General features: G+C 42.8%; 1 protein-coding gene across 6 annotated transcripts in view; it reads left to right on the top strand.

The window, feature by feature from the left end:
• The window catches only part of ARFIP1 (ADP ribosylation factor interacting protein 1), a 117,443-nt gene that overhangs the window by 32,832 nt on the left and 60,063 nt on the right, over window positions 1-24,548 (top strand). For 3 of the 6 annotated variants that reach the window (XM_056562679.1, XM_056562651.1, XM_056562685.1), the window contains one exon: window positions 11,391-11,471. In XM_056562679.1, coding sequence (XP_056418654.1) covers window positions 11,400-11,471 — 72 coding nt within the window. In that variant the 5' untranslated portion in view covers window positions 11,391-11,399. Of the gene's footprint in view, window positions 1-11,390; window positions 11,493-24,548 lie in introns of all 6 variants that reach the window. The other 3 variants (XM_056562660.1, XM_056562642.1, XM_056562670.1) reach the window with 1 other exon arrangement.

Genomic DNA, 24,548 nt, shown 5'->3' with positions numbered 1-24,548 from the left:
AGGTATATGCTGTGCTATTTTAGCCTATTCAATGGTGCAATGATGATAAATATCAATCTTCTCCTTTAGTATGTAAATACAGTTCAAAACATGTGAACTGGGTTGAACGAGTGGTGGTGGAGTAACGATGTGTTATATTAGGTGATGTATGCACCGCAAACTGTGCATATTCATAAGTTGTTTCTCCATGCACCCTCATCCATATACCAACCCAATTCACACGTCATGTTGCTATGAGATACGGTAGAGTACGCTTTCGGGCACCTGACCGGCAATTAGTCCAATCCGGATATTTCACTGAGCCCGGTCATGTGATGATCCCGGAAACAGCGTCACACGCCGTTTCACACATGTCGGCACTAATGATCAAACATAGTCTAAGAGGTATGTGTATATATTTCTTATTTTAAGTCTTCTTTATGCCATGACTAAGGACTCATGTAGAGTCCGAAACGCGTCAGCAAGTTGCTTTTAACGTCACCTCCTTTTCACTTTTTGGTTTACATGTTTTAGTCCGGAACAGTAAAAGTTATGTTTTAATTATATCCCATCGGTGAGCTGGATCCTTCCTCTCTTCGCTTCTCAGAATATCTATCTATGCTTTGCCAAAAATGCACAAGTCCACCACACCTATTTGCGGCAGACCAATAGTGCCTGGGAACGCCTGCCTGAGTCAAGGGGCTAGTATATACATCGATAAGGTGCTGGCACCCTTCGTGATTACCTTCATATCTTAAATACGAAGGACACAGTACTGAAGCTACAGGATATAGTCGTTACCAAAACCACAATACTCACCAGCTTAGATGTGGAAAGTTTATACAGTAACATCCAACATGATTTCGGTCTGACCGTAATCACACACTTTTTGAGCACAAAGAGCACCTTCTTTAAAGGTCACAATTCCTTTGTTATTGAACTATTGAAGTTCATCTTAACTCACAATTATTATTTAATGGCACTTTCAAACAACACAGGGTACTGCTATGGGGTCTTCTTGTGCACGTACTTGTGATAATTTATTTTTAGGATCATGGGAAGACACTACAGTTTTTTCTGAGGCTTTTGCTTTTTTCACAATTTTTTTGGGGGGGCGCTATATCGATGATGTCCTGATTCTTTGGGACGGAGATACTTCACTTTTCACGGATTTGGTTAATCAACTAAATTCCAACGATATTGGGATGGTCTTCACCAGCTAAATAGGAGGATCCTCAATACATTTTTGGGATTTGCATATTTATATAGATGAGGGATTGAAGATCCAAACTAAGATCTATCGAAAACCAACTTCTGCGAATTCTCTCCTGCATTGGAGCAGTTGGCACCCTGACAGTTTAAAATCTAGTATACCTGTAGGACAATATTTAAGTGTGCGTCACAATTGTTCTGAGAAACCGTCATTTGAAGAGGAGAGTAAGATATTATATCAGAGATTCAGGCAACGGGGGTACCCAAAGCAACATCTGAAAAAAGCGTATAAAAGAGCACGGACTGTAGACAGAGGAGCCATGTTTTCCCAACCAACAACTTCCGGGAGAATGGAACATATACGATGTATATGACGTTACGATGGGTACACACATCAGGTGTATACTACGGAAACACTGGCACCTGCTGGCAAAACATACGGATATAGGATCAGTAATTGGCGATAGCCCAAGTATCTCGTACAGAAGGGGACCTATTTTACGTGATCTACGACATCAGACAGTTTATAAACTGCAGTAGTAAAAACATCATCATTTATATAGTAGTATGTACATGTCCGAGAATCTGTGAGAAAAACCACACAGGAAATGAGGAGACGTATCTCACGGCATTTGAGTGTTATTCGCACTAAGAAGGATACGCCAATATCTCGGCACATCAAGCATACCACAACAGCAATACCAAAATGATCCAATTTGTTGGGTTGTCAGTTACGTTTAGGGCCTAGACAAGGTAATGTGAATAAAAAACTGTTAAGAGAAGAAGCGAGGTGGATTCACTGATTTAAGAGTATGACACCCACAGGACTAAACAAAGGGTTTTTTCCTTTGCTGCCTTGATTAGGCATTGGAATCTAAATGGATTATGGGTAGTTTTTGTCAGTCACAGCTTTTAACCTATCCAATAGTGTGTCCATACCAGGAGACATGAGAATAGATAATGAGCATGTATCTTAATGTCAGTATCCTTATCATCATTTGATGATTCTCCCCCCCCCCCTCCCTCCCCCCTTCTTCCCTTTGTCCTCCCTAGGTCTCCTAAGTTGACGAATTTAGTGGTATGATTAATGCAGGGTAAGGGGAGGATTTTATGTCATACTAATAATGGGTGGAGAGAATTTGGCATAGATTATTTCATCCTCCTCCTAATAGGAGATACCTCCATTAAGTGAGTACTATATTGGAATAGGAGATACCTAGATCATGCAAGCCCTATTTTGCACTGTGATCTAGTTCCAAGACTAAGTATATGCGAACAAACTTGTCGAGTCCTGAGACTAAGTCCCTGCGCAAGCGCTGTAGCGGGACTTTGCACCCAATGTAAACAAAGTCCATGCGCAAGATCGCAGGAGGACTGGAACCACGGCGCATTGTGATCCAGTAAGGATGGGGTAAGGGATGATGACATGATAGGGAGAAATCACATTGGAGTAAACTTTTTGCAACAATGATTGGATACCAAGTAAAAGAGCTCGGGATAGGAGATCTATCCTGGCACTGAGTGATGACAACATGAACATAGGTAATATAAGGACGGGCAGACCACGAGGAGAGGTGTTTGCCTATTGTTCCTCCTGAGGACCGTGCTAAAGCACCGAAACTAGTAGAGTAAACTCCCGGCCCACGGAACAAAATTTTGCGGCCCGCACAAGGGATCTGGAACTTGAATTGCCCGGACATGCAGTTCTGGGTGCCAGGCAGGTGATTTCTTTAGGCATTTATCCCTGTTTCGGGCAAGCAGGGCTAAATGCCCGAAGACTTAACACACTTGGCAAACACTGCTACATGGGACCCGATGTTCATATGATGGGGCAACCAGTCTTGCCCCGTCACTAAACTGCTTCTTACATCTGCCTGCGCGGACTTCCTGGCGGATTTGAGCGTGGTGAGTGACGTCACTTATAGCACACACCTCCGCCAGGAAGTCCCCGCAGGCAGATATAAGTAACATTGTCTAGGTGGGGAATCTGTGCTACAGCTACCTAATGTGGGTAAACTGTGCTGCGCTACCTAATGTCGGGAAACTGCTGCGCTACCTAATGTGGGGAATCTATGCTACAGCAACCTAATGTGGGGAAACTGCTGTGTACCTAATGCTTCCCCCCCCCCCCCTGGTGTCCCGGGTTTTGATTAAAAAAAAAAACTAAGATCAGCCACCCCACCCATTGAAACATAAGTGAGCTGCATCGATTCAAAAGATTTCAATCAGGGTGCCTACAGCTGTTGCATTAGTTGATCCCTCCACCCATTGAAGCAGACAGGCTCCCTGTCATCAGCTGACTAGTGAGTCAGGTCTCGGCCGCATTGCTACCTGAGAAATATCTGAGACAACAGTCATTTTGTATGCTGTTAAAAATAAATATTGGGGTGAAAATCACAGAAGAATTGTGAGAAAACTGTCACTCACAGGTACAGACACTATATTATGAACTACACTAACATTACAGCCCCTGTAGCATAGTCAAATAAAAAAAAATTCCCCTTCAATGAAGCAGCAGTAGAGCATGCAAGCTACAGCTCTATTCATCTGCTATGGGGCTGCCAAATACAGCGATCAGCAATCTTTTACAGTTGCCTAGTGAGTGATTAGAGAAGAGAGTAAGCTGCTTCCAAACATATTGCTAAATTATAACCTGCTTGATCCTTCTTTCCCCCATTGTCTGCCTTTAAGGTATGGTTAGGAGGCCTGCATTCACATTCAACTGCCAGCTGCCAAAATCCTTCCCCGCGATCTCCTGCCCGGCACCCTAGTTCTCCACATGCAAGGAGGAACCAACACTGTGTAAATGGAGCATTGGCAGACATGCCTCCTCCATGCATCTCTTTGGGATAGCCGAAGATACAGCGCTCGTATATCTCCCTCTTGGGGGTCTCAGTGTGGTACTGTAATATGCTGCAGATTTAATACATTAAAAATCTGGGTGGGATATTTACATTCGATTTGCCTGTTATGAGTATACCCATAGTCTGTAGCAGCTGTACTTTAGCACTGTGCACCAACAAAATGGTACTGCACAGTAAGGATGTCCCGATACGATACTAGTATCGTATCGGGGCCGATACTCTGCATTTGCATGGTATCGAGGACTCATTTAATGTCCCCGATACCATGTCCGATACCTGCTGTTGTGTGGCCCCGCTCCGCTGTCCCGTTCTCCCGATCGCATCATGGTGTCCTATGGAGGAGCATGTGACACACGTCACTCCTCCTCCCCTGCGCCCAGGGTAACGCTACTGAGGAAGCAGAGTGACGTGTATGTCACATGCTCCTCCATAGGACGCCATGATGCGATCGGGAGAACGGGACAGCGTAGCGGCAACACCCGAGGACAGCCGCAGGTGAGCACGGTCTATAGGGGGGGGGGGGGGGAGGCCTGCTCCCTACAAGGGGGGACCCTGCTGTCTACAAGGGGGACAAGAGGGAGGGCTGTCTACAAAGTGGGGGGGGGGGGGCGCAGTCTATAAGGGGGACAAGGGGGGGTCCTGTCTAAAAGGAGGGGGCCCACTGTCTGTAAGGGGGACAAGAGGGAGCGCTGTCTACAAGGGGGACACGGGGGGGGGGTTTATGTGGTCTACAGGGGAGCTGCTGCTAATGTCTGCAACTATCTCTACTACCTACAAGGGGATACTACCTACTATTAAAGGCAATCTTTCAGCAGAGTCACCTGCACTAACTTGAATTTATAAGTAGATAGTGCAGGTGACCTGCTTTCTACCGCTGCTCACCATGTGAACGTCGGCGCAATCACTTCGGAGACATTGGTCTCACCACCAATGCAAATTCCCTGTTCTGTCCAATGGAGAGGAGTGAGATCTTGGCTCATACTACAGAGAACCCACATATTAGCACATTAAGCACAGAGACTGGGTCAACCTGGGGTCAGATTTTTCCTTTAAAATAAAAGTACTCGTACTTGGTATCGGCGAGTATGGGGCTATAACAAAAAAATTTAAGTTAATAAATGTGATTGAACCCCTTCCCTAATAAAAGTTTGAATCACCCCCATTTTCCCATAAAAAAAACCCGATGTAAATAAATATAAAAATATGTGGTATCGCCGCATGTGTCAGTGTCTGAACTATAAAAATATATCATTAATCCGCACGGTCAATGGTGTACGCGTAAAAAAAAATTATTCCAAAGTCCAAAATACCGTTTTTTTTGGTCACTTTTTATACCAGAAAAAATGTATAAAAAGCTATCAAAAAGCCCAATCAAAACAAAAATGGTACCGATAAAAACTTCAGATCACGGCACAAAAAATTAGCCCTCAATCATCCCCGTATGCAAAAAATTTTTGTTATAGGGGTCAGAAGAGGACATTTTTAAGCGTATAAATTTTGTTTTGCTTTCGCCGTAGATCTTTGGGTAAAATGAAAAAGTAGAATTGATAGCGCAAAAAAAAAATCCATCATATGGGTCTGTAGGTGCAATATTGAAAGGGTTATGATTTTTAAAAGGTGAGTAGGAAAAAACAAAAGTGCAAAAACGGAAAAACCCTGACTCCTTAAGGGGTTAATGTTCCCATATGATATACATGCAATGAATACTGTCTGGATGTTGCCTAAGCTGTGCTCCATGCCTTGCATTATCAAACCTGTAAGAAGTAAGTTGGAATGAATGACTGTATAACTTCAGACTGCATTTGTCCTGCACACCAGCATCTTAGTTTTTGAACATGGCTTTGCCATTCTTTAGCAGGGCAGGTAGGTACCCTTTGCTTTTGGATTTGTGGTGAAAGTCAAAGTTTGCTGCTTTAGTCAAATGGGGTGTTTTACCACAGACATCCAGTAGATGGTGCTGTTTAACAAAAAGAACTGAAGGGCTGGAACAGCAGCTGTGTTCTTGTTAATGTGGAGTTCAGGGTAACTTGTGTCCTTCATATATTAACTCAGCAGGGTCATACTGTTACTGCAATGCCAAATGCAGAAAATCTAATCTGTCTGAATTTACTGTGTATCATTGGCCAAAAAGTTGCTAAACTTTTCTTTAAAATGTTCCTTTATCTTGACTGACCTGATAAGACAACTGACCCAGCAAAGTCATGAGCCTCACTTCCTGTTAGAACAATTAATGGGGAACATACAGAGTACAGGTTGTGACCCATAGTGAAAGAAGTGCCTGCTGGATTCAAAATGCCGCAGACATAGGTAATATGAATAATATGAAGTATACAGGTGAAACTCGAAAAATAAGAATATTGTGTAAAAGTGAATTTCTTTCAGTAATGCAACTTAAAAGGTGAAGCTAATATGAGAGATACCCACTTCACGTAAAGCAAGATAGTTCAAGCTGTGATTTGTCATAAATGTGGTGATCATGGTTTACAGCTCATGAAAACCCCAAATCCACAATATATTATATGATTTGGGGAGCCCTGTCATCTGCTGGTGTTGGTCCACTGTGCTTCATGCTTCTTTCCGCAGATGAGTTGCATTACTTAAAGGGGTACTCCGCTGCTCAGCGTTTGGTTGGAACAAACTGTTCTGAATGCTGGAGCTGGCGCCGGGAGCTCGTGACTAACTCCACCCCCTCAATGCAAGTCTGTGGGAGGGGGTGTGACAGCGGTCACACACCCTCCTATAGACTTCCATTGAGGGGGAGGGGCGTGACATCATGGGCGGGGGGCCTATGACCTCACGAGCTCCCGGCTCAAGCGTTCAGAACAGTTTGTTCCAAATGCTGAACAGCTGAGTACCCCTTTAAATCAACTTTTGCAGAATATTCAAATTTTTCAAATGTCACCTGTATTAACCTCTTCAGGACATAGGGCGTATGGATACGCCCTGAATCCCGAGTCCTTAAGGACCGAGGGCGTATCCATACGCCCGTGGGAATTCCGGCCCCCACCGCTAGCCGGTTGGGGACCGGAGCCGGATGCCTGCTGAAATCGTTCAGCAGGCATCCCGGCATATCGCCCAGGGGGGTCATTATGCCCCCCCATGTCGGCGATCGCCGCAGATCGCTGGACAATGCAGTCCAGCGATCTGCGGCGATTCCGGGTCAATCGGGTCTCCGGTGACCCGGAATTACTGGCTGTTCGGGGCCGTCTCTGACGGCCCCGAACAGCCATAGCCAGCAGGGGTGAGGTGGCACTGGTGCCACCTCACGATCGCCCTGATTCGTCGGCCGGATTACCGGCCGACCAATCAGGGCGCCTGCTGCGGGTGTCACTCCCGCACCCGCTCCGCCCCTCTTCTGGAGGACGTGAGCGGGTGCGGGAAGACGACCCCCGGTGCTGGGGACCCCGATCCCCGGCGCCCCTGTTGGGATCGGGGCCCCAGGAGCAGCTGCGGCGGCGGGACTGACCTGCAGCGTCTGGATCGTTGGAGGTGAGTGACAGCCTCCTGCTGTTGCTTAGCAACAGCTCCCAGCATGCAAAAAGGGCATGCTGGGAGCTGTAGTTATGCAACAGCAGGAGGCAGACCACCACAACTCCCAGCATTCCCTTATGGGCATGCTGGGACTTATGGTTTTGCAACAGCTGGAGGCACATTCTTTCTATGGAAAAGTGTACCTTCAGCTGTTGTGTAACTACAACTCCCAGCTTGCACAAACAGCTAAAGTGCATGCTGGGAGTTGTAGTGGTGCATCTGCTGGTTGCATAACTACAACTCCCAGCATGCCCGTTGGCTGTCGGTGACTGCTGAGAGTTGTAGTTTTGCAACAGCTGAAGGCACACTGGTTGTGAAACTCAGTTTTTTTTTTACCTAACTCAGTGTTTCACGACCGGTGTGCCTCCAGCTGTTGCAAACTACAACTCTCAGCAGTCACCGTACACCATGCACCGTACATGCTGGGAGTTGTAGTTTTGCAACAGCTGGAGGCACACTGGTTGTGAAACACTGAGTTAGGTCACAAACTCAGTGATACATAACCAGTGTGCCTACAGCTGTTGCAAAACTACAACTCTCAGCAGTCACCGACAGCCAACGGGCATGCTGGGAGTTGTAGTTATGCAACAGCTGGATGTCCCCCCCCCCCCCAATGTGAACGTACAGGGTACACTCACATGGGCGGAGGATTACAGTAAGTATCTGGCTGCAAATTTGAGCTGCCGCAAACTTTCTGCTGCAGCTCAAATTGCCAGCGAGAAACTACTGTGAACCCCCGCCCGTGCGACTGTACCCTAAAAACACTACACTAACACAAAAAATAAAATAAAAAGTAAAAAACACTACATATACACATACCCCTACACAGCCCCCCTCCCCTCCCCTCCCCAATAAAAATGAAAAACGTCTGGTACGCCACTGTTTCCAGAACGGAGCCTCCAGCTGTTGCAAAACAACTCCCAGTATTGTCGGACAGCCGTTGACTGTCCAGGCATGCTGGGAGTTTTGCAACAGCTGGAGGCACCCTGTTAGGGGTATTCTACGCCAGTGATTCCCAATGTCCACCCCTATGCAATCCCTAATTTAGGCCTCAAATGCGCATGGCGCTCTCACTTTGGAGCCCTGTCGTATTTCAAGGCAACAGTTAAGGGCCACATATGGGGTATCGCCGTACTCGCGAGAAATTGTGTTACAAATTTTGGGGGGTATTTTCTGCTTTAACCCTTTTTAAAAATGTAAAATTTTGGGGAAAACAAGCATTTTAGGTAAAAAAAAAATTTTTTTTTACATATGCAAAAGTCGTGAAACACCTGTGGGGTATAAAGGTTCACTTAACCCCTTGTTACGTTCCCCGAGGGGTCTAGTTTCCAAAATGGTATGCCATGTGGTTTTTTTTTGCTGTCCTGGCACCATAGGGGCTTCCTAAATGCGGCATGCCCCCAGAGCAAAATTTGCGTTCAAAAAGCCAAATGTGACTCCTTCTCTTCTGAGACCTGTAGTGCGCCAGCAGAGCACTTTTCACCCCCATATGGGGTGTTTTCTGAATCGGGAGAAATTGGGCTTCAAATTTTTAGGGGTATTTTCTGCTATTACCCTTTTTAAAAATAAATTTTTTGGGGGAAAACAAGCATTTTAGGTAAAAATTATTATTTTTTTTTTACATTTGCAAAAGTCGTGAAACACCTGTGGGGTATTAAGGTTCACTTTATCCCATGTTACATTCCCCGAGGGGTCTAGTTTCCAAAATGGTATGCCATGTGGTTTTTTTTTGCTGTTCTGGCACCATAAGGGCTTCCTAAAGGTAACATGCCCCCCAAAAACCATTTCAGAAAAACGTACTCTCCAAAATCCCCTTGTCGCTCCTTCCCTTCTGAGCCCTCTACTGCGCCCGCCGAACACTTTACATAGACATATGAGGTATGTGCTTACTCGAGAGAAATTGGGCTACAAATACAAGTAAAAATTTAGTCCTTTTACCCCTTGTAAAAATTCAAGAATTGGGTCTACAAGAACATGTGAGTGTAAAAAATGAAGATTGTGAATTTTCTCCTTCACTTTGCTGCTATTCGTGTGAAACACCTAAAGGGTTAAAACGCTGACTGAATGTCATTTTGAATACTTTGGGGGGTGTAGTTTTTATAATGGGGTCATTTATGGGGTATTTCTAATACGAAGACCCTTCAAATCCACTTCAAACCTGAACTGGTCCCTGAAAAATACTGAGTTTGAAAATTTTGTGAAAAATCGGAAAATTGCTGCTGACCGTTGAAGCCCTCTGGTGTCTTCCAAAAGTAAAAACACGTCAATTTTATGATGCAAACATAAAGTAGACATATTGTATATGTGAACCAAAAAAAATGTATTCGTAATATCCATTTTCCTTACAAGCAGAAAGCTTCAAAGTTAGAAAAATGCTAAATTTTCAAATTTTTCATCAAATTTACGGATTTTTCACCAAGAAAGGATGCAAGTATCGACAAAAATTTACCACTATGTTAAAGTAGAATATGTCACGAAAAAACAATCTCGGAATCAGAATGATAACTAAAAGCATCCCAGAGTTATTAATGTTTAAAGTGACAGTGGTCAGATGTGCAAAAAACGCTCCGGTCCTTAAGGCCAAAATGGGCTCCGTCCTGAAGGGGTTAAAGGGATACTCTGTTCCTAGACATCTTATCCTCTATCCAAAGGATAGGGGATAAGATGTCTGATTGTGGGTGTCCGCAGCTGGGACCCCTGCAATCTCTGTGCAGCACCCAGCGTTCATTTAGAAAGCTGGGTGCCCACGGCGGGGGTCGTGATGTCACACCACGCCCCTCAATGCAAGTCTATGGGAGGTATCGTGGTGCCAAAATCTTGAATCATTTTCTTTGTAAGATAAAGGTCTTGCAATAAGGCTGGATTTACATATTGTAGGCTTTGTTGGAAGCTTCTGTCACAGATTATGTTGAATGGGGTGGAAATTTTTTCCCTAGCAAACGAACAGACCTTAGAGTCCATTATGTCCATCAGGTGGTGTTAGTGTTGGTCTTGTGGCGAATTTGGCACTGCCATCATTCTTGTTTTTCTGTTCCATGTCAGAGCACAAGAACGGAAATGTGAATGCAGATGTTTACAATGTAATCATTACTGAGGGATCACTGAGTAGCAATGTTCAGTGTGTTAAGACTTGTATGAAAGATGATTCATATTTTTATGTATGAATAATAAAGAATGCTGTAAGAATGGAGGAAGGAAGGTTGGTTAGGAATAGAGATGAGCGAACTTACAGTAAATTTGATTCGTCACGAACTTCTCGGCTCGGCAGTTGATGACTTATCCTGCATAAATTAGTTCAGCTTTCAGGTGCTCCGGTGGGCTGGAAAAGGTGGATATAGTCCTAGGAAAGAGTCTCCTAGGACTGTATCCTCCTTTTCCAGCCCACCGGAGCACCTGAAAGCTGAACTCATTTATGCAGGATAAGTCATCAACTGCCGAGCCGAGAAGGTCGTGACGAATCAAATTTACTGTAAGTTTGCTCATCTCTAGTTAGGAATAAAAATTGGGTTGTGTAACAAAATAGTATAGTATTGTATCATGTACAATAATGCAAATTAATAATAGTTGCTTTGCATTTCTGATACAATGGTATAAATCTGTTTTTCAGTCGAATTCATGTGGTTTTTGCTATAGTTTAGAATAACTTCATGCATGAGTGGGATTTAAATAACACTATTTGGTTTAGTGTAACAGGTATCAAGCCATTGCTCGTGACAGAAAGCACGTGTTTTAGCAAGGTTTACGTATGCTGGCACTGTAGGCTCATTTTAATGGGACTTACATTATTTTTTTTCTTTTTAACAGGACATCACAATGGCCCAAGATTCACCCAGAAGTGCTGCTGCCGAAATTTCTGTAACCAGCAATGGCGATTTTGACGAAAATGTAGAGCACAGTTTTAATATGGTATTTCTTTATATGCTTTGTATAGAATGATCGGTATATATACTTCCTTCATAAGGCCATATATTTTAGAACTCAAAAGACACAGCAGATACATGAGTGATGTTTTTTTTTTTTTTAGAACTTTTTTTCTGATATTATACTTAATGATCATAGAATAACTTTTCTTACCCTTTATATGTTTATAAAGGCATATGTTTAAACAATGTTGTATGAATTCAGAAATATTAGGGTCTATTATGTTTATGAACACTGAATTCCGGTTTATACATTTAGTATGGAAAAAGATTTCAGAAGGTTACAGGTGTTGCTGGTTTCTATAAGGAATTTGCGTTTAGTTTCAAAGAACCAATCCCAACACTGAATTCCGTAAACGTGGCTATTACAAAGTAGAACACTTGTTAAATGTCATGTAAAAGGCCACATTAAGACATGGGTAAAATGAATGCAGGCACTAAGATGCGTAAGCATCAGTTTCTATGGGCAATGGCACGTTCTGCACAACTTGTACAGACACTCAGCCAAAGCAGCTATTCAAGATCGAACCACTCAAACTATTCTTAGTTCTGCGGCAGCATCTCCAGCAAATGAAGTAGGCTTCTGAAGAATCCTGTATAATGTCTTTATCGGAAGAGCTCCACTGATAAAGCTGAATATATTGGCTATTTATATGCACTTGAATCTACAGACGTGCAGGTAAAGGTGTCTTTATGCCCCATTGTTCTTGTCATGAGAAGGCTCCATCATAAAGCTCAGTTGACTAACAAAACTGTGGCAGCCCACTCATCTTATGGTCTGGTGGTAGGAAGTAAGGAATGACTTGAACATTCATATAGAAACCTATTTCGTGGTTTCCTTCCTCTGTATTGGTGTCTGACTAGGACAGAACTAATGCATACTTTAAACATAAATAAAATATCTTGCTAAGCAAGGACAGTGACTTGACATGAGGAAACTGTCTAGATAGTGTATAATCGTTCAGATATCTTCCAGCACTATTGTTTCCTCCCACAGTTACTAGATATTAGATTGTAATCTTTACAAGGGCAAGCAGGGACTGATGTTAATGACTACATCCTCTGTACACAGCTGGAGAACATGTCAGCACTGTGTCATTCATGTTGATAGCTTCTCTTCCATAAAATGATTTGTTGAGTCTTGGGAACTTTGCATTTTCGCTGCCAAATGTTACCTATTAATCACGGAGCCTTCATGGAACTTGCACAGTTTCCACTGTGCTTGAATTGTGGTGAAGTTCTAGGTGCACATATGAAAAATAAGTCTTTAGTGGATGCTAATCTGTTTGTTTTAGGTATTAAAGTAAAATAAAGTGACTGCCAGAAACCACCTAGTCTTTATTAAAATAGAGCGGATACTTTCCAGCCCCGAACCCCCACAGCTTCCTTTACAAATGCACCCGGTCCCTGCTCCTCCCTTTTTTTTCTGACTTGTTCATCCTGCAGGAATGTCTGCTCAGCCTTTTCCTGCAGTGGTGTCCCATTTCAACAAGTGATTGGCTGGTCGGACAGCAGTCAGGATTAAGGGGGAGATTTGTCAAAACCTGTGCAGAGTAAAGTTGACCAGTTGCCCATAGCAACCTGTAGGGATTTCACTTTGAGGTAAGCTCTGTTAACGTCCTTAAGACAGCCACAGGACACTGGTTTATTCAGCAGCAAACAGTTCTTTATGCAAGTCTGGCTCCTTGCCAGCTTTATTAGATAGGTTGCAGGATAAACACAAACCTAACACAGGAACAAACAAAATCCTAGGCCATCTAGATACTGACTACACATTTGTCACTTCCCTCTCTCTCCACTGGTAAGCTAGTCTCCACCAGCTTAAAACACAAGTTTCCTGCTACCTTTACTCACTGTTCACACACAGCATTGGCAGTCTTGCTGTGTGTACTAAGACCCCCTTGTCTGTCCACTTCACTGGTGAGGGTCACTCACAGCACCTGGCTGTGTTTCGCAAGGACCCATCTCCCCCCCCCCCCCCCCCCCCCCCGCCAGAGATCAAGCTAGCGGCACTAGGACCACGCGGACTGCATTGCTTTCCCAATAGATTTTGCAATTGCTTTCATTAGAAAATTTACAGTATTTCATACTAAAAAGCCAGTCAAACAACTGCCCCCTCTGCCTGCTTGGATACATACTAGTCCTGCTGTGTCCATATGTCATGGACACACTTCCTTTATTGACAGCTGTGAGTGCAGGGCTCACAGCTGGAGGAAAAATCCTCCCACTGTTAGCTTGTGTCCCGCTACTGTCAGTGACGACAAGCTGGGAGTTGTAGTTTTGCTAATGCTAGGGGAGATGTGAGCAGACAGCATACTGAGGCCACGCCCCTCCCTTACAGAGAAATTCAGACTAGTGAGCTAAATTAAAAGTGTGATAAAAAATAAATAAATAGGTGCTAGACACACAAAAATTAGATGTACATGGTCAGGATTAGGTACTGAGTGATATATACATTTTTATTTTATTTTTTTATATAGATCTGATGGGTACTCTTTAATGTGCGTATCGTCCTGTGCCTCCAGGCTTTGCACCTTACGAACCATTACCACTTTCTCCTTCTCGAGTTCATCCATGGCTACCAACCTAGCTTGATATGCCTCACACAGAACATTCACTACTTTCTCCTTGAATGAGATCTGCTTGGCCAGACTCTCCAATTTGCTCTCCTTGCTGGTCACAAGATCCTGGGAATGGGACAGTTCATCCTGCAGAGCCGCAAACTAACTTTTGTGGAGCTCCATATCTTTCTGCAGCTGAAGCTACACTTCTTGCTCTTTCTTCAAGTCTGCAAGCGTTTTTTCTTTCTCCTCTGTTAGGTGATGAACCTCCTCTTCCTTTTGTGCCAATTTAGCAGAAACCATTTGTAAGGTTTCTTCAAGATTCTGGATCTGCACCCTTTTCTTACCAAGACCAGCTATTTTTTTTCAGAGATCTCTTTAAGCCATCTCCTCACTCTCGCTGCTGGACCCCGGGGGTGTAAGATCCGCATGCAAGATCCCTGGGGTCCCCAGCAGTGGGACTCCCGCGATCAGGCATCTTTCTATGCACCGGAGTACCCCTTTAACTGGTGGATGGAACCCATGTTCTGGCACTTGCTCCGTTTCTCATTTTACTGAAGTCAGAGACACATTTGTCACTTGAGTCTCTGGATTCTCTTGGACTTCACTCGCAGTCTGTTCATTTCCCCCAGCAGTCTGGCAGATCCCTATCTGACATATCAAGTGACTCATGATGCTCCCTGTCCTCAGCCTCTGCTGAGTAACTCTCAACTAGTGTATGGTGCAAATCAGGTGTTGTGGGCCTATCAGGTGTACCCGCTCTAGTCGCCCAACAGTCTTCCCAACAGTCTGCTGAAAAAATGGAAAACCCATCCCCAGTACTACATCATACTCCAAGGAGGGCTCTATTGCAACCTTGTGATTCATGTTACCATAGGGAGTATAAAAACAGACATTAACAGTTTTATAACCCAGAATATCTACCTGTATAGACACTATGACAGGGTCTGGCTTTCTGCAACTGGCCTTTACCATACTTAATAGGACCCTATGCTCTAGCAAAGTAATCATCTTTTTACCATCTATCAGCTCACACAAGTTTTCTTTTGTCCTGTCTGAGTTGGCAGCAGTACACATTATTTCAGAAAACACAGGCATGCAGTTTTCACAAAAAAACATTATCGCATTGCATAGGTTAAAAATTTACAGGACCGTTCATAGCACTATGACCTAACTCATGCAAAGTGTGTTTTGTAAACTTTTCACCCAGTCCTGCATGCAACATTTTCTGTCCAATCTGCAGAGTGTGAACAGTCCAATAAGACTTTGAGGGGTCCCCCAACCTCACATGATTTCCCCCTTGGACAGAGTTCACACCACAGTCAACTAGCGATACACCCCCCACCTTTACTTCAGGGACATTTGTGTGTGACTCCTCTGGCACACACTCCCCCCCCCCACTCCCTCCCACAGCTGATTTTTTTCGACTCACAGGTCCTCACATCCATCTTTTCTGGCCTCCTGACCAGAGGATAATCAGGTGTGAAGATGTCTGCTGATTTGCTGATCTGCAGCCAATTTCATCAAGGTGCTCACCATAATATCCATCTTGGCGACAACCAGTTGCTGTCCACGTCGGTTGCTCCTAGCAACGGTATTTCGACGTCAACACTACTAGGCAAAAAAAAAAAATAATCCCACACTGCTTACTGCTGTTATGCTGCATGGGTGGCCCATCCACCTGTCTCTTCACCTGAGAGAGCACTCACTCGCTTGATGCGATCGTTGCCCCTAGCAACGCCTACACCACAGGCTTAGTCCTGCTCTTGTACTACTCCACAGTGGGGCTTGTCCCACTTGCAATATGCACGGTTGGTTGCTCCTGGCAACAAGTTCACTGCAACTCAACCTGTGGTTGCTTATAGCAACGTGTTGCCCGCATCCGCTAACAATTGTAGGGATTTCACTCTGGGGTTATCTCTGGGATCATCCTTGACACAGCCACAGGACATGTTTCTACTACAGTAGGCAAACAACAATTCTTTATGCAAGTCTGGCTCTTCGCCAGCTTGCAGGATAAACAAAAACATAATACAGGAACAAACAAAATCCTAGGCCGTCCAGCCACTGTCTACACATTAGTTACTTGCCCCTCTACTGGTAAGATTTTCTCCTCCAGCTTAAAACACAAGTTTCCTGCAACCTTTACTCTCTGTTCACACACAGCGTTTTCAGTCTCTTGCTGTGTGTACTAAGACCCCTTGTAAGGACCCCTGCCTCTCCCCTTTTACAGCCACCTTGCTGTCTTCTGGGGAGAGCCCCGACTATTCTGTTTCCTTTCCTTATATGCAGACTTCCCACATTTCTGCTGGCCTCATTAATTAGGCACCTGATGAGCATCTATGCTTGCTCACCTAGGATAAAGGTCTTGGAAAAACACCCTTTCATTGATCTCAAACCTGCCTCAATGCCACAAACCGAATTGCTTCTTTTATCTTTAAAGAGCAATCTGATTGGCTGTTAAAAGCAACTGGTCAACTTTTTCTCTGCACAGGTTTTGATAACTCTCTCCTAGTTTCTGTCGGTAAGGCACCTGCAGGGGATCAGAGATAGTGATTGCATTTTTCTTTATTTTTAGAACATCCCCAAATTCATAAAAAAAAAAAAATATATATATATTTATTTATTTAGGGATGTTCCAATACGGGTACTAGTATCGGTATCTGGGCCGATACTAGCCATTCCCATGGTATCTGGGACTCGTTCAATGGCCCTGATACCAAATCAGATGCTGCCGCTCCGCTGCCCCGTTCTGCCGTCCGCATCATGGCGTTCCATGGAGGAGCTTGTGATACACACGTCACTCCACCTCCTCCACTGCGCCCAGCATAACACTACGAAGGAAGCAGAGTGACGTGTATGTCATATATTCCTCCATAGAACGCCATGATGCTGACGGGAGGACGGGGCAGCAGCACCCGACAGATGACAGCTGCAGGTGAGCTGTCTACAAGCGTGGGGGCTGTGGTCTACAGGGGGCCTGCTACTAATGTCTAAAGGGGGGGGGGGGGCTGCTGTCTACAGGGAGGCTGCTGCTAATGTCTTTAAGGGGATTCTACCTACTATTAAAGGCAATCTTACAGCAGAGTCACCTGCACAAACTTAAATTTATAGGTAGATAGTGCAGGTGACCTGGTTTCTACCACTGCTCACCATGTGAACATGGTCATCGGTCTCGCCGCCAATGCAAATTCCCTGTTCTGCCCAATGGAGAAGAGAGATATCTTGGCTCAAATGACATCAGCCGTCTCCACCGTACACAACAAGGAACCCACATATCAGCATGGTAAGCAGCGCCAGAAACCGGGTCACCCTGGTGCCAGATACCCTTTAAAATAAAGGTACTTGTAATTGGTATCGGCGAGTACTAGAATTAAAGTATCTGTACTCGTACTCTGTCTTGGTATCAGGACATCCCTTAAATATGTGTGTATATACACAAATATACCTTCATAGAAAGCTTTTTCATTAAACTCCATTAAAAAGATGTTTCCAGCCCATATGGGGGGCTGTATTAGTGTTTGCTAGACTAAGGTGCATGGCGGCTTCCCAATTGACGGTGATTTGTTGATGGAGAGAAGGGCAGACTTGTTGAACTTAAGCTAGCACAAGAGCTGTCTAGCTGCAGCTTATCCCTCCCTTCCCCATATGAGAAGCATGAACTCTAGGCCATGCCAATAATTAATCTGTTTGGACAAGTAGATGAAATGGTAGCCTTTTGGAGGAGGTCCAATACCAAGCACCTCACATATTAGCTGTTTGCCAGAGCCACTGTGCCCACATATACAGAGAATGTCAGAGGTCTTAGGAAACACCCTTAAATCCAAAACTTAATTGTAAAATTGCCTTTAATCTTAGTTATCTTGTTTATATTTACATATCATGGCCTTATATGTAGACACAAGTATGTGTACACAGTTGATGTGATCTGGTAACAGTTTAAATGTTGTCACTTTCCCATTATCACATTAGTTTTCTGTAGATGGACACTCAATGTAATTTTATATAAATTATGTTACACAGTGTTTTCTGTTGAGGACTTAATTACTTTTATGCTTACAAATGGATAAAGTGTCTTTAGTGGCTTAGCCTGAGATGACATGTATGCCAATATGGTGTAAACATACACTGAGATGTAGATCCCATGTAACACACCCACTAATCCTGTTTGTGCGCCTCAGTACTACCATTCCTTTCAGACTTTCAGACTCCGGATCACATAATTAAACGCTCACATTTCACTTCACTGCGTAAATGGCTTACTGTCAGTCACAGGGGAGAATAACACTCAGGGAATACATCTACTCACAGGCAAGCTTTATTACGTTATGGCAGTGTGGCAGCAGCTTTATTTTTATAGGTCCCAGGGAGTGTCTGCTGCAATATAGGTGCAGCAAGGTTGGCAGTGATGCAATAGCTGGGACCTGTCATCGTATCTGATGGCTGCAGGCTAAATTACCCCCACATGTCATGTAAAATTGTACACTTAAAGCTGTCTTCCCAGGCATGTGCATGCCAGTTTTTTGTCTAGTATGCAGATATACTATTGTACTGCTTTTGTATTTTCTTTAAAAGCTCTACGTAGCTTAAAGGGGTACTACCCCTTAAATCAACTGGTGCCAGAAAGTTACAGATTTGTAAATCACTTATATTAAAAAAAAATCTTAATCCTTCCATAAATTTTTAGGGGCTGTATACTAAAGAGAAATCCAAAAAGAAATGCATTTCCTGTGATGTCCTGACCACATTGCTCTCTGCTGACCTCTGCTGTCCATTTTAGGAACTGGAGAAAATCCCCATAGCAAACATATGCTTCTCTGGACAGTTCATAAAATGGACAGCAGAGGTCAGCAGAGAGCACTGTGGCCAGGACATCAAAGGAAATGCATTTCTTTTTGGATTTCTCTTACTGGAAGGATTAAGATTTTTTAATAGAAGTGATTTACAAATCTGTTTAACTTTCTGGCACCAGTTGATTTAAAAAAAAAAAAAAAAAAAAAAACGTTTTCAACGGTAGTACCACTTTAAAAAGCATAATGTGCCACAAAACCAGATCTTTATCACAATTTATAATGTTTAATTATCACAATATTTCAGCAGGATTTAATTTAAAAGGGTACTTAGCCGCTAGATGCCCACCACGCCCCTTCCCATAGACTTGCATTGAAGGGGCAGGGACGTCACGATTCTGCGGCCCCTGCATTGCCAGTCATCAGGCACGGAGCGAGGTTCACTCCATGCTCCAGATGACAGGGGGTGCTGCAGGAGAGATCGCAGGGGTTCCCGGTGGTGGGACCCGTGCCATCAGACATCTTATTCCCTATCCTTTGGATAGGGGATAAGATGTCTAGGGGACGAGTAACCCTTTAAATTAGGGCTTTGGAACCCACTAGGTATTACCCCTCAGGTGCTAGATTACAGAAGAGAGGCAGGATTACAGTACTTCCTAGTGACTGTCAATCTGGGGGTAGAGAAGATGACCAGCGCACAGAAGGAAGTGACTAACTTGTGAAGGGGCCGAACGGTGCTGGGCACTCTCTTTTGAACCTATGCTTAATGGGTAATCCTACTGTGACTGACTGCTCTCTTAGACTAAGAGATTAATATAGGGATGGCTGTCAGTCACTATGTAGGACTACCGACTGGACTTCTAACCTCAGAATTAGCACAGGTTAAAATGAATATATTACTCTTTCTGCTGAATCTTTTCCTGCTGATCTATATATTATTCTGCTCAGCTTCTGCTCTATAACTTGATGCCCAAAGATTTGTCTGCATTTTCATGTGACCAGTTCCTTTTAACATATCATAAAACAAGTTTGGCCATGGCTTTTGGCATTTGAGACTTTCTGACCTATCAGGACAAATGTCTTTGCCTGATGACTATTGGTGGTAGGCTGTGTATCATTATTGTATCATGGCTAAAGGCATTATGGGGATTTTGACTGTAAGACAACTGGAAATAACATTGCTGCACTCAGAATAGTTCTTTGCTTGTAGCTAAACACTAATAATATTTTGTGATCCCCTACATGGAAACAAAGCTTTACTTAGATGTACGTTTTTTAGTAAAGCCCACAGCTTTGATGGTCATTTTTACTAGCATAACATGTTGAGAACCAGCTTGAAAGAACTAGTAGATTAGTAGAGTTTTATATAGCTGTTGGTGGTTCTAGCAGACTAGGGTAGATATCCATCACATGGAACAGATTTGTCCTCTGTTTTTGTAGAACAGCTTATAGCAGTCTTATTTATTTGGTATTAGAATAGTGGAATTATCTGCATACTCATAATTACCCAGAATCACGAAGATTTGCTAAATTAAAATGTGTTTTCATCAACTGTTTTTGGAACATTGCCACGAAATTAGTGTTATGCATTTTTTTTCCTTTCTCTAGTTATCTCTAATTCTGCTTTTTCAAGGCAAGAAAAGCCACTTTAGTACAGCATCTGGCTGCTTTTATCTATACAGTAGGATACGGAGGATCCCAACTTCACTAGGAGAGCAAGTGCTTGTATGTGATTTGATTGAACAGCACTGTCTATGTGGTGAACTGGATGAGGCAATGGTATAACAGGATCTGGTGGTATTAACCCTTACTTGTCGTGACGCCAGGGTGAAGTTTGCTTAGTATTGGAGGTCCTACCGCCAACCGGCCCAAAAACAGCAGGGATAATAGACGGAATGTCCACAGCAGATTTTCTGAGACAACTGGAAACTTTTACTTGAACTTTTATGCAACAGTCTTTACAATTGTACAGTTTATCTTGAGGTAACTGGGATGCAGGTTCCTCACAGGCTTTGCTGGGACTAATAGTCTTGAGCTTTAAGCAGGCCACTGTGCTACTAATTATAAGATTTGAGCGGAATAGTAGTCACACAGGATTTGTAGGTTGAGCTTTATAACTCACGGTTTTAGTGGCTGCTGGTTCTTGAGGCTTTGGCCTAGTTGAGATGAATTAAGATATGCTGATTGTGCTTGCTTGATAGTCCAGAACTAATGTAGGGAATTTAGTGACTATAGCCCCTTATATATCAAGGGGGCTGGATTAAGCTCATTGGCCAGCAAACCTGTAGGTCCTGAACCCAGTGAACTCTGGGTACATCACATGACCTAGGAAGGTCCTTTAAACATACATACATTTACAACTGTAGATCACATGACCTGGAAAGGTCCTATACATTTATTTTACCTATACATTAAATAATATACATATAAACACAAGTATATGAGGCGACCAAGGGGCAAGCCCTGCAGGAGAGCCCTGTGGAGATAAAGGAACTCTAGCTGAGGGGACTTAACACAAGGGACAGGACAAGGTCCTGTACCGGGACACAACTGCTTTTTGGGGTAAAAGAAACTGACCTGCTGGTTAGAATCACACGTTACTGTACTAAAATCACTATCCTATAGCACTGCAGGTACACCATCAATGATGGCGATCTGATATGCTGGGTGTATTGGATAGTACCAACAAAAATGTATTCCAGTGCATACTTCCGTGCAATGTAACCCTGGACTTTACTAGACTAAGTATTGTCTGCTTTTTGCTGGTATGTGATTATTTTAGGTGAGAAGTCTACCACAGCATTTTGTCCCGCAAATAAGACACATACTGACGTATATAAAGCACGCCAAACATAGTCATTTCTAGACTATCCTTTTTCTATTCATGCCCATTGTTGCTTTGCACTATACGATTGATTACTATTTTGTTGCTATTACAACATATATCAGTGGCATAGTGCAGATTTTAGATATGAACAAGCCCTTAGTATTTCTAACCCTGAAAATGGCTAAAATTATTGTTCTTTCCCGTTACAGGTTACATTGACCATAATAATAATAATTTTGCAAATGACTGCTCCATTGTATGTAGAATAATAGACTATGCTTTTATACTAAAGTAACTGTTACAGGCCTGCTATTTCCTGTGCAATATGTATACACAGATATAAGGCAATATTTATTTAATAGTGCTGGACCACAACTTATGACCTCTCTTTTCTTCTCCTGGAAAAGGCAGCAAGGGGCCAAAGGAATGAATAATTGCCATTGCCTTGTCTGGGTATTTGTAGAAGGAAATCCATTAGGCCGCATTGTATTTTATACTACTAATTGCAGTACATACATCTAAACGTTCCAGAATAGTGTGGGAAATCTCATTTTGTACCATTAATGCACCTTCCCTTTATTTAAGTCCTTGCAGTCTATAAATCAGTTATAGCATACTAAAGTACATATTATATATACGGCTGCATATTACAAACACTTGAAGGCACTCAAGTATTGGATCAAATTGTGTAAGTTTTAGATCAAAAGTTCTTTTCTCTACACTAGTTTTACCCAATTACTGAATAACTGCTGTTTAGCCAAAGAGTTCTCAAAAATGCACTTGGAAAATGTACATGTGGGTAGTATCTTTTATACTTATACACAGCCTTTTACCAAGTAGACTAAGAATTGAAGATTTGGCAAAAGGAAAATTCCCTCTGAACAGTTTTTTTGGTCAATTTGTATTTTTGCTTACTTTTTCTCCCATTAAAGATTATTGGTGTTATGGATAGATAATACCTATTCCCAGGATTAATAAAGGAACCGGATAAAATAATGCTGAGTTTTCACTATCCCTAAACTAGTGATGCATTTACTTTAATCATGGATTTAGGGTGTGTTCACGTGTAGAAGGCAAGTTGTAATTAAAATGTGGAAAGTGGTATGTGAAAACCTTCTGTTTTTTTTATGGTATACATTTATAACGAGTTATAAAAGTATTCTGATTTTGACACTGTGGATATTAGCTATGGCAAATAATGTGAGATATTTCCAGGTTTGTGATTTTAATGAAAAATCTAGTTATAGGGGTACTCTGGTGGAAAACATTTTTTCTTTAAATCAACTGGTGCCAGAAAGTTAAACAGATTTGTAAATTATTTCTATTAATTTTTTTTACCCTTCTAGTACTTATTAGCAGTGTGCTACAGAGGAAATCCTTTTCTTTTTGAATTTCTTTTTTGTCTTGTCCAAAGTGCTCTGCTGACACCTGATGCCCGTATAAGGACTGTCCAGAGCAGGGGAAATTCCTCATAGCAAACCTATGCTACTCTGGACAGTTCCTGACACTGACAGAGGTGTCGGCAGAGAGCACTGTGGACAAGACAAAAAATAAAAGAATTTCCTCTTTAACATACAGCTGCTAATAAGTACTGGAAGGTTAAAGATTTTTAAATAGAAGTAATTTACTAATCTGTTTAACTTTCTGGCACCAGTTCATAAAAAAAAAAATGTATTCATGTGTACAGTATTCACATGTTTTTTTCGTGTGTACAATATCCTGTGCATATTTATTGTGCAGGATTTGAAGCTGCAGATTTTATTCTGCAGCATTCACTGTTAACTACGTGACTGAACACAGTATAAAATCTGCAGCTTCAAATCCTGCGCATCAAATATCTGCAGAATACTGTACGTGTAAATACACCCTAAGGTTAGGGTCACACGTGCCGTATTTTGTTGCTGCATATTTTCTAAAGTCATTGGCCAACCGCTCCACTCTTCCTCTGCAAAGGTTTTGATAATTTCCCCCCATACACAAATATTCTAACTTGCCTCCTTATCCTGCTCTGGACATTTACAGGTGGTTGTTGTGGTTACCGTCCACCGCTCTTCATAGCAGGAGAAGGGAGTGGGGTGGCCAGCAGGAGAAGGGAGTGGGGTGGCCAGCAGGAGCACATTGGCTTTCCTGGCCACCAAATCTGTTTGTAAACATCCTTACTGATTGCTCCAGGCACAGTACAAGTTGTCTGTGAGTGCTTGGGGCTCTGACATGATACTGTGGGGGATGGGAGGGTAGGCAAAAGCAGTTCAGCCAGCATTTCTCTGTAAATGCCACAGCTGAACTGCCAATCTAACTTGAATGTCCTGCCCCCCGAAACCAGAAAGAGAGCAGACCAGAGCAGTGATTCCTACATTGCCTGGCACAACGTGTATAATAAGGTTGTACTCTCATGACCATTAAAAGCTATGTACACTTTTGCAACCCCATTTTTACAATTTATTATTAATATTATTATTATAAAGCAATAAATCTTTGTTACACATTTCTATTTATGTCTACAGTGTTTTCAGATTTGTGTCTCCATAGTAACAGACCACAAACAAACCCTGCTGTAGTCTCATCCTGCATTCATATTCTCTTCACTCAGTTTCCAATTTTTTGGCTACTGTACATTCTGCGGGTAAGGAAGAAGTAGGAAGCAGATCCAACAGTGAGTTTGTTGGCTTGGAGGTGCATAAAGCGTAGAAGCTGTAGGAACAAAACAATAGGACATTATTAAATTAGGAACTATTGCAAAATTGCATAATTTTTTTATTCACATAATTTGAACAGTGAAAACAAATTGGTTGTGAAGATGCAATTAGCTGCCCTAAACGGGATGGACATGCGAAAGACACAAACAAAAAAATTGTAGGAAATGC

This window comes from Hyla sarda, chromosome 1, assembly GCF_029499605.1.
Source record: "Hyla sarda isolate aHylSar1 chromosome 1, aHylSar1.hap1, whole genome shotgun sequence".
Taxonomy (NCBI): domain Eukaryota; kingdom Metazoa; phylum Chordata; class Amphibia; order Anura; family Hylidae; genus Hyla; species Hyla sarda.
This window is presented reverse-complemented; position numbering and strand designations above follow the sequence as displayed.